This window comes from Asparagus officinalis, chromosome 1, assembly GCF_001876935.1.
Source record: "Asparagus officinalis chromosome 1, Aspof.V1, whole genome shotgun sequence".
Lineage (NCBI taxonomy): Eukaryota > Viridiplantae > Streptophyta > Magnoliopsida > Asparagales > Asparagaceae > Asparagus > Asparagus officinalis.
The window spans coordinates 90,482,795-90,494,366 of record NC_033794.1 but is presented as its reverse complement, the minus strand read 5'-3'; the positions used below and the strand labels follow the sequence as shown (position 1 = coordinate 90,494,366).

The following is an 11,572-nucleotide window of genomic DNA, read 5'->3' as shown; positions in this document are numbered from 1 at the left end:
CGAGGAGATCGAGGTTGAGATCGATGTCGAGATCTGAGAGGTTGGGGATGGTGTTTGGAGCTTGCAGGGACGAGGTGAGGGAGGAGCAGTTAGGGTTTCGGTGCGAGGTTTTGGCGGATTCGTTCGAGGACATGGATAATAGAGGTGAGTTTGTTTCTGGAGTTTTTGATTGAATGTTTTGAGTAATTTTGTGGTGTTTGATGATTATTGAGCTAATTTAGAGTTCTGGTGTGATGTTTGCCTTCGATTTCTTTTGAAGGGAAACGGTCATAGAGAGGTTAGTTCTCTTTCTTGATTGCATCTTGATATCAGTGTAGTGATCAAACTTGCAATTTTATTTTTTTTCTTCCATTTTTCATTAATTTAGATTAGTGTATTCAGCACGCTAGGTAAGTTGGTGTTTCTTGGAAATGTAAACTGAGAATTAGAAGCGGAGAATTACATTTTGTTTTCATTGGATCTGTGTGATGCTTCATTCCAATTTCAGTTAAATATTACATTATTATGCCAGTGGCTGTGTTGGTTTCAAGTTCTACTGAGATATTTGCTTTCGTCCTTTTTGGTTAATAAATAGGTACCTCTGATTAGTGTTCCGCTTTATTAGATTTTTTTGGTAGTTCTTGGTTTTAATTAGTTTGGCCTTCCTACTTATAGCAATCACATGGTTTTAGATTGATTTGTGAATCTTTCCTTTTATCCTCTTGAAGTAACTCCCAAGGGAGACTACTTCTCCAGTTAATGACGCTCACTTGTGTTTAATCTTGAATCTCAATTGGACAGGGTTGATGAGGCTTTTTAGACATAATAGAAGCTAGTTCTCATTCTTGATTAAACTGTCTCGTGTTTAGGTTCATTTCAATTCAGTATACTTATTTGTTAAAAAGTAAGTGGCCTTTCAAGAATTCAACCCTCAACCCCTCTTTGTCAATATAGTTTCTTTTTACCACTGATGTAAGCACATAGACCCCTCCTTTTCGTGCAGCAGTCACAGCAATCTTGATTTGTTTTTTGGGGTGCAAAATATATTGATGCTTTTGAAGAGTAGAGGAGCAATAGTGGATTGAGCTTGATTTATATATTTATTGAGAAATAAGTTCCTTGATCGAACTTAGAGGCCCATTGTCTAACTATTTCAACAAGATAGGATTTGATAGTACAAGCAGTGCACATTCGGGATGGTCCTCGGGGAAATGGTTGTTTCTTAAGGAGGGCATTTGGTTGGTCCTACTTATGGATCTTATATCTTTTTGATGCAAAAATTCTGTAAGATATGATAACTCCCCTATTATTTTTTCAATGCAATATCTGAACTATTGAAAAAAAAATCTTAAAATCTCCCCAAACTTTTGTACTCTGGAAATACGGGAAAGGTAATGGCAAAATAATTTATCATATGTATGTATATTTGTGGATATGAGATGCCCTGTAAAAAATAGCCAACTTGCATATCCCTGTATGTTGCCTCTATTTCTTACAGAATGTTACTAACTACAGGGTTGGAGGCTGAGGACTCACGTGAAGCCTGCGATCTGGAGAAACAGAAAGCAACTGATGCAGCAAAAAACATCATATCTATACTAAACTATTATAGAAAGCACACAAATGGAGCGCTTTATGGAAGGAGATGCAGTTCAGCGAGCATTGCTCCTCTATGTTCATCGTTAAATATATCTCTTGGTAGAATCAAACAAAGCTTTGTATTGTGAGTTTTACAAATTCCTGTTTACATTAAGATAGTGATAACCACTATTCCTTCTTTTACCCCCTTTTTATAAAAAAAAAAGATCCTAAGCTGTTGTTTACTGTGTTTATATGAATCTCTTGTTATTTTGCAGGACTGATTCAAATTTACCTGACATGCCCATTGTTTATGCCAGTGATGCATTCCTAAGTTTAACAGGTGCTTTTACAAATGCCGTCCAACTATTTATACCTTCCTTCTTTTAAACACAACTTTACCTTATAAATGTTAATGAATTGCATATATATACCTACTAACCCTTGCACTTAATGTGTGACTGTCATGAATAATCTTGTTAGTGTTGTTTGACACATCCAACAATGCATATCATACTTATTGGATATCAATTTTCCAAATTAGATAGTTTGATCTGGATGTTGCTGATATTGATGGACTTCTCATAGCTTTTGTTGTGTACTTGTATTATCAGATTATATTTTTATTTGACGTGCATGTTATGACCTCTTCGTACTACTAGATAAGTGCATATTCAGAGTGCCCGCTATGGTATGCGTTCCACAAGTTGTGTTTCATGGTGGTCTTCGATTGCATGATTCATCCCATCGGTGAAGATGATCATAGTTTTAGCCTTAATCTTTCTTTTCTTCATTCTTCTAATGCTTGCTGTATAATTGTTAACGGACGCCCTGACACCGGTCTGCTGAAGCCTTTTGAGTAATATCAGAATCATATAACAATTTTGCACTTTGTTCACCTCTGTTGCATCTAGGGGAGCCCTATGCTTTGTTTTTGGGTATCATGAGTAGAATTTACTGCTAGATCCATGACCTCTGGAGTGATAAATGGGGTTACACTGCATATAATAATGTCATACAGATTTTATATTCACCATGTGGGCATATATCCATAACCTTGCAGGCTTGCGTCCTCTCTGCCATTTGGAAGGTCCCTCGTGGTAATTATTCAAGTCAAGCTCAGTATGGACTTAAAATTTATATGATCTGCTGAGACAGTATGGAATAGATTCTACACATATATTACAGGCCTCATCGTACGAGTCAGATAGTTTTGCAAGTTAGTACCATACTGAATATGTTACAAAATTGTAACCTTGAACCCTCACCAAAATTTCGGAGACGTAGTGCGAGGGACCATTAACATGATATCACAACAACCAATGTTCAAATATTGCTGGCACAAATTTAAAGTTGATTTTCAAAAAGAAAAGATATTGTTGGGTGAATCTAGGCTTCAGCCCATGAAGAGGGCACTCAGTATGTGGGGGCATAATGCTACGCTAATTATAACCCTTTAACCCTCATCACAACTTTAGAATTCTGATGCTCTGGAAGGTACCTTTTACAAACTATACAACTATACACAACATTTCAACAATTTTTTTCATTTAGGAAGTGATATGCACATGTTGTAGACCAAATATGGAGTGATAAAGTGCTCTCCAGATGCATGTCGTGGTTCAAATACTGGTACAGTTGAAAGGCACGACTGTCTCAAATTATTCTACTAGAAGAACCAGTTCATATTCATCATAGAGCATCCTTTATTTTGAAGAACATGTATACTACAATGCACAATCATACACAACCTATGTCACGCCTCGAAAATAGCAGCGGAAGATAAACTTGGTGCACGACAGCGACCTATGCATAAGACAAGTCCCGTGCACGGGTCAAGCTTGACACTTCATATCACATAGTTTTTCACAAAAATATAAAACCTATTAATGAAAGAAATTCAGAGCACACTATCTGCGTAACTAGTACTTACAACCTAAAAGCTCACTGTCATAGTTATTTACATTACCAAACACGTTGTTCGGCTGTGCATAAGGCAAAATAAAGGCTTTCCAATATAAGCCCTTCTAGCAACATGTCATAACCAAAAGATCAGCCTATATGTGGAGCTACGCCAGATTAGAAAAAAATTTGAAAACAACATGGTGAGCTTAAGCTCAATAAGAATATTTGCACTAGAGTTCCTAGAAATCTAACAAAATAATAATTCTAAGAAATAGTGAATTATAGGTATTGAGATAAAATATTGTATAAAAGAGCATATTATTATTACTTTCAAGAAAACATGCAATATTTTAAAAAAATTTCTTATGTGCAAATTGAATATACTGTCATAGATTCCTGAATCAGGCTTTTTAAAATCAAAATAAATACCGAGGAAAAAACAGACTATTAAATTTTATGCAAAACCAAAAGATCATCATTTTCTCAAATTCACAGTTAAATGTCAGAATTTTAAATATCAATGAGTTGTTCATGTAGTTGCAAGAATCACTTCTTAGGTCAGCTACGAATATCATAGCCCAGTAGCATGAGATTGCGCATCACATAATACATAGTTCCCGAGAAGAGAATGCACCTAACATTGTTACATACGACCAGCCACATCACAAATGCTGAAAAGGGTCGTATCACAAATATCCAAAGAGCCACATAAAGGTGCATTCAAACCATATGTTAGGCACAAGCACATCATTTTATAGTGGCTTTTGAGGGTTTGAAATGTCAAGAATCACTTGTCTAATAGTTTGATTTCGAAAACACGTCACTTGTCAAATCACTTGATTCAAAAACACATCACTTGTCAAATTGATTATTTTCATCACTTGTATCAAAATAATATTGGTATGTTCACCTGTCAAAATTATAAACATTTTAAATCAAGCAGACGAGCATAAATCTCATTTTCTCAATCAAAACAATTCTCGAAATTCATTTTTATTAAATTTTTTGTTTCAAATACCAAATCATGGGAAATTCTCTTAAATCAGTCAAACTGTTGAAACATATTTAAATCACTTTTTTCTTTCGTAGCTTTCAAATAAAGCAATATTCACAATTATTCGAGATCACATGAGAACCAAAATCACTTATGACATTTTTTATGAAATCAAATTTACTTTTAATATCTCATATGAAATCAAATTCATATTATGAGTTAGACCGTAACAGAATATATCAAATCACATTTCATTCTTATTTTTCGAGCACAATAAAAATCAATTATAATAATCATGCAATTTTATATTATAAAAATACTAGTTGGAAATGAACTCACATCTAACGAATAAGAATTCTCAAAATTTGGATGCCCCTCGATATTAACCAGACCCTATAATATCAAAGTATAGGGTTATAGCCAAACTAATCTAGATTTTATACTAATCACTTCATAATCTAGGTTCAAATAGAATCAAATAGAGGTCGAGACCCATGAAAAGGGTTCACATAGAGTTATTACTAATTATCCAGACGCAAAAAATATATTACCTCTGTTTGGACCTGTTTGCAACTAATTGAATTAATAGGGGTCTAATCAAATTTTCCTCTTTACCTCTGTTTGGACCTATTTGCAATTAATTGAATCAATAGGGGTCTAATCAAATTTTCCTTTTCACATTGTAACACTAATTTTCAAAAGTTTGGATCTATTCACAATCCTTGTAATTTCAGGGACTTGGACTATATTTTTTCTGAGTCAAAATCCATAATCCTCAACTCAGATGGACGTAGAAATGTTTAGTCAACTCAGGGGCCTTAAGGAATTTCCCCCCTCCTTTATCATCTTCTTCCTCCTTTCCACAGTGATTTCTCCTCGCTCTTTTTTCCCCTTCGTTGCTAACTCACAAGGACCGGCCCCCAGTTCCTATCACGTTTGTCAGAAGTAACCGCACGGTGGTAAGGAATCTCTGGCGGTCATGGGCGGCCGGCGGTGAGGTCCTCGTTGGAATTCATTTATTATTTTTTAATACATGGATTCTAGAATTCAATTCATCATCCATTTGTTGTCTATCATTGTTTTATCGAATTTAGAATGCTAGAATTAAGCTTATGAAATATAGAAGGTTATACCTTTGAAAGGATTAGGTTTCAGGGCGAATCTTCTTGCTCCTCTTTCCGTTTCACTATCTTTCTTTTCTATGCCAAGCTTTATTAGGAAGATGGGTTTTCATGGTGTTTTTCTTTGATTTTCTCATCATTTTGTTAGATTTTTATATGAATTTCTCGTTGATATATCCCTCCCATGAGGCGGTGCCGACACCCTCCTCTTATTGTCCAAGGCCATTAAACCTACTGAGGTGGCAGTAACCAAATTATGGGATTGTTATTTTTCACACCCCTCCAAACTTTGTGTTGCATATACTTCTCTTTTTAAGAGAGATAAAATTAATAATTTGATTGGGTTAATGATAACATTAGCAGATCCTGAATATTGTCACCACTCCTCTCCCTCAATGTCATTAGTTTGTTGAGTTATTGCTACAATTATGAGATGATTTATGGCAGATTGGGATTTAAAATTCATTAATGATGCGTGCATTATGCTAATAATAATCCTGTTCCTTGTATTATTGCCATTATTGCTGCAATTCGATTCATGTGCTTTGTTTTATTTCTCTGAGACATTTCTTCTGCCTATTACCCATGTTATAGAAAAATGCATATAGATGCCACTTTCTCAATGTAATGGCATGAATTAGGAAATTTGAAACGATGCATAATTTGACTTGGCTGTTGACCGTGGTTAAATCAACAGGATGTCAAAGGTTGTACAGTTAGCAGGTCGCACAACATCTAATAGTTAAGGCATACAAAATAATAGAATATGTATCGTATTTTATTGTATACATGGTGCCACCGTCTACAGATCTATTTATTTACGTATTAGGCATTAATCATGTCAAAAATATTGGAAGTCTCAGATTATTTTAAAATCATGATTTGATTAACTACCTTAGTCAGTTAGTCATCTAGCTTATGTTGGAGGACATATTTTTAGGTGTTGATTAGCTACCTGGTTTGTCTGGTTCATAATAAGCAACACATTATTATCGTCATCTTAGTTTGTTATCACTATGATTTTAGGGCATCCGACTTCATTATATCCAACCCATATTGTAATTATATATAAGCCTCTTGAGCTTCTTTCCAATTAATCATTATATAAAAGTATTCCTCCATCTGATTTCAATGAATCAGATAGCAAACAAATATATACTACTTGCTTTAAATGAATATAAACTAGAAGATAAAATCATATTGGCATGAGATTAAAGTGATACTTAAATACCCAGTGGACTAGTTAATAATTTGGTGGGATCTTGAGCCAATTGAAGGAGATTATTTCCCTTGAACTAAGCTTTGGAATCAGAGGAATGATCGTTCTCAAATATTATGATCTTCTGTCCATTCACATTACCGCTGTAAACCATTTGACAAGAAATAGGTATGGCAGAATAAATTTGTGGCACTGTTCCTAACATAGGTATTGAAAATTGAAATTGAGAAAAGTGCTTGGTATAAACTATGAAGATTGTCAAGATTTGTGATATTTTTCATTTAATCATTACCTAAGAGAAGTTTTATCATTTTTATATAACAAATTGGACATGCCTGATTTATTATCTCTTAGATAATTTAAAATTTGAGGTCACTCACTGAGGTAAAATGTGTAAATCCTATTATGCTCCATAAATGAACTAATGAATCCTCAGATTGATATTTCCCTGTCTGCACCAATGTAAATCTACTTAGTTATTGTTTGAAAATAAAGGCTAAATCTCTTGTAAGTTTCCCTTCAATATGTTCAAAGAAAATCAGATATCAGTGCCTCTGGGCATGGTGGTCCCTTCCCTATATTTCCTTTTAGCTTTTAAGATAGTAGAAACCATGATGTAAAACTTAATGGGGAAAAATGTAGTGGGCTGTTATAGGATTGTGGTGGACTAATTGAAATATTCTGATCCTATCTTCTTCCCAAGGACTCTCCAACCCTCTCAGCTCTCAAGAGGAGGAAGTTTTGGTCCAAGGAGCTCTTTTTAAAGGATCATGTTTTTCTCGAAAGCTTTTATAAAGAATCCCCATTGTTTAAAACCTTAGGATTTTTGAAGCACAGCTGTGAGTTCTGAAGCATTGTCTTCAGTCCTCTTTTGAAAAGAGATTATCTGATGCTGTGGGCCTCACAGAGGTCCAGTTTCTTCTTCTATTAGTGCCTATTCCTGAATCACAAACGTTCTTATGCAAAAGTTGTTTTTGCATGCACATACATTTCGTCTGAGATAATTGGCTCTTTTTTCTTGTAGGTTACTGTAGACATGAAGTTTTGGGACGAAACTGTAGATTTTTAAAAGGACCCGGTACAGATGTTGAGGCCTTACAGGAGGTAAATGATCATTAAATATCTGCACCCTGTTTCTACAGGAGTAAAGTTTACTCTTCATTCGTCACTCTTTCTCTGAAACATTTGTAGATAAGGAATAGCATTCGAGCACAACAAGCTTGCACAGTAAGGTTGTTGAATTACAGGTGCGCATTTCACTTAAATACTATATGAATTTCCGTGACCTGAGCCTTCCAACACTGGGCTTATAATGTTACAGTTTCTCTTGTTCTTTCAAAATTTCAGGAAAGACGAAAGCTCATTCTGGAACCTTCTTCATATATCACCTGTACGCAATGCAACTGGCAAGGTTTGTAATTCTTACTTGCAATCAATTCACCTCTGTCTAACTAAAAGTTTATCCCTTATAACCTTGTCATTGATTGTCACTTATGAATGTGAAATAATGTATCCCGCACAACCATTTTAGTAGTTCCAGTGGAACATTGTTTTCTTCCTACTATGCAAGCAAACTATATAATGCATCATGATAAATTGGGTGCCATCAAAAATATCTTCTCTAATGTTTTGCATGTTATTTTGGCAGATTGCATTTTATGTTGGCGTTCAAATTAACGAAAATAGCAAGGATGGGCACGGGCTAAGCCCAGAGATGAGGCAACGCAGTGCTGTGGCAGCAGTCAAGGTTGCAGCGAGGAGCTTAACTGCATTGCCAGGCTCTTCTTCTAGATCTTCATCATCATCATAAGGTAACTTTAGATGTTAGTATAGATCCACAGGTAATCAAATGGTTTAGATGTGTAATTAGTTTTATCTTGCAAGAAGGGGAAAAAATAGAGCTGTCCTCTGAAAGTTCAGGGTCATTGTTGCTTGTATTAGCTTTTTTCATGTCTTGTGTATAAACAATATTTTTCAATGAAAGTTGAAAGCCACCCTTTCTTCAAAGTTTCAGGTGGTTTCACTCATTGTGTAATTGTTCATAGTAGGGATAGTAGACTTGTGGTGTTGTTCTATATGCTTAGTTTAAGCTGTAATTCACAGCTTCAGGCATTATTTTGTTTGATTAGTGATAGTGATTTGCCTTGCTGATTAATTTATGATTAAATTGCAGATAACCCTTTGTAATTTTTAGTAGTAGTTATCACCCCTTAAGTATTTTATCAACACTGAACATCTTGGATTGGATTAGTGAGTAGGGTGTTACCCGCAATTTTTCTTTTAAACATACCAATCCAGGGGTGATAAATGTGAATAAAGTAGTTGAGGGATGATAAATGCTATTGAAGGTATAGATGAGAGGGATATCTGTGTTATTGTAACAGTTCTCTCGTAGTTTCTTGTTTTCTTATTCAACAACAGTCTTTGTCCCAAAATTTTGGGATAGGCTACATGAGTCCTTCTCTTCCATTCTTGTGTCTTAATGTCACTAATAAAGTTATGGAAAAACAAACTTGGGAAGCAGCCTTATTTTATTTAGGTGACTACAGGCGCGTGTGGCCTAATGTTGCTTGTTGCTCTGCGACTGCTGCTAATCACAAGCAGACCAGCACATAGCCTTACTCACTGCAACAACTATATCAAACACGTATTTCATTTTTACATATGATTGCAGTAGTATTAGATTGTCCACTTTTATGAAATTTCCTTCAAAAATTCAAAATTTATGTGTTGTACCGCTGTTTTGGCAGTAAGCTGGTTTGCTGCAACTTGAGTAATTACTGTAACGAATCGTTAGTTGTGGAAAAACAATTGCTTTCACTATCACCCATTTGTAAGTAGAATTTAGTAACTAATTCGAGGTCCTCTTCCTTTTAAGGGTGTGTTCTGATTAGAAGAAGTTAAGAGTCGCCGTTGCATTTGTAATATTATATACGTAGTTCCAACTGTTGTTGTTGGAAGAAAACGACATTCATCAGTTTAATTACAGCCACAACACCTCTATAGTTGAGACATTTTGATTACAACATTTTTGGACTTTTTTTTGATGGAAAATAGGGCCAATTGCCCTATCATTACTTGTATATTAAACTGTAGAGTATAAAAGTTGAACAAAAGAATATATCTAATGGTGATTTCAGCGGCTTCCCCCGAGATGGAGAAAATTACCAAATCACTATTAGATGTCGTAGGATATGTACATATGATTGTAATCAACAAAGAGCAGATAGAAGAGAGTCACAAGATAGACAAAATAGACAAAAGGGACAAAATACTACTGCCGAGAGATCAAAGGTTCCCATTACTATCCTCGTTGGAGGAAATAAGCTCCGATAGTCCTCTTGAGCGAATGAGGTTTTTTAGTTTGAGAGCCTTCTTGGAAGAGGAAGCACATGTACAGAAAAGAAGATAGTAAGCTGACTTTGAGGTTATTTGTTGTGGAGTGGTGACAGAATTTGAGAAGATACGATCATTGCGAGCTTTCCAAAGAACCCAACAGACTGTCGGGAAACATAAACTCCAAAGTAGACGCATTGAACTGTCGATTGACCGATCCAAACATGTCTAAACACTGGCTAATACGAGTAGGGAGGGAGTCGATGCTAATTCTCGGTAGGAACTGGGTCCAGTTTTGATTGACGAATGTGCACGAGAGAAAAAGGTGATCATGGAATTCCTGTTCACTGCAGAATGAGCAAGTTGAATCACCTATCCAGCCTTGAGAGGATAGCCTATATTTGGTCTTCAATCTAATCAAGCTCAGGAGCCATAGAAAGAATTTGACTTTACTAGGTAGCAAGTTGTTCCATATGGTGGCACTGTAAGGACTGCAAACACCTCCGTCAGACAGTAGGGAGTAGAGAGATTTTATCGAGTGAAGCTTGGAGTCCGACAGGGGCCATGTTGGTCTATCATCTGTGGAGGAAGGATGAAGGTTGCTAGCTGCTAGTAACTGAATGAGGTCTTGAACTTGATACATGTCACTATCGTGAATGTTTCCTTATGATAGGTCTCCATGACTAGCGATCTTCACAGAATCTCCCTTGAGATGCGATTGATACGTGCTTGGAGAAAGCTAGGTTATATGCCAGGAGAAAGAGGCTAGCCAGAGAGTTATCCCCTATTCATTTATCTTCCCAAAAGTGGATCCTGAACCCCTTACCTAGTAGTGACCATTTGACAAAACATGAGAAGTATTGATAGCAAGATTGTACATCCTTTCAGAATTTAGAGCATTGATTGAGGGGAGAGGGGTTATAAAGGTTGGATGGATATATGGAATGAAGAACTCTACCTACGTGATTGTTACTATCAATGAATTTCCAAAGCCATTTGGAGAGAAGGGAGATGTTGAAGAGATGGAGGTTGGAAACACCTAGCCCTCCACAAACTTTAGGGGAACAAACTGTATCCCATTTAACCGAATGCTTACCTCCAGAGTCATCAACAGTCCCTCCCCATAGGAAATTATGTCTGATTTTGTCAATGTCTTTGATAAGCTAGGTAGGGAGTTTGAAGAAGGACATGTAATATAGAGGTATGGATGATAATACTGATTTGAGAAGGACCAAACGGCCACCAAAGGAGAGTTGTTTATTTTTTCAAAGGGATTTGCGATGAAAAGAGTCCAGCAATGGTTGGCAATCTGATCTAGACAGGTACCTCTTTTCAGAGGTAGACCTAGGTATTTGAAATGAGGAGATGCAAAGGAGCAGCTCAGGATTTTAGCCAGACGAGGCCCCTTAGTAGAGGATTTACCGCTGTAGAACAGATTAG

General features: G+C 36.0%; 1 protein-coding gene across 1 annotated transcript in view; it reads left to right on the top strand.

Annotated features, from left to right (window-relative positions):
* LOC109827726 (protein TWIN LOV 1) overlaps positions 1-8,823 on the top strand; it is a 9,329-nt gene extending 506 nt beyond the window's left edge. Inside the window, 8 exon segments of the mRNA XM_020394746.1 lie at positions 1-30; positions 32-144; positions 1,495-1,702; positions 1,836-1,900; positions 7,821-7,900; positions 7,988-8,043; positions 8,144-8,207; positions 8,445-8,823. The exon segment at positions 1-30 is cut by the window's left edge and continues 506 nt beyond it. Coding sequence (XP_020250335.1) covers positions 1-30; positions 32-144; positions 1,495-1,702; positions 1,836-1,900; positions 7,821-7,900; positions 7,988-8,043; positions 8,144-8,207; positions 8,445-8,606 — 778 coding nt within the window. The 3' untranslated portion in view covers positions 8,607-8,823.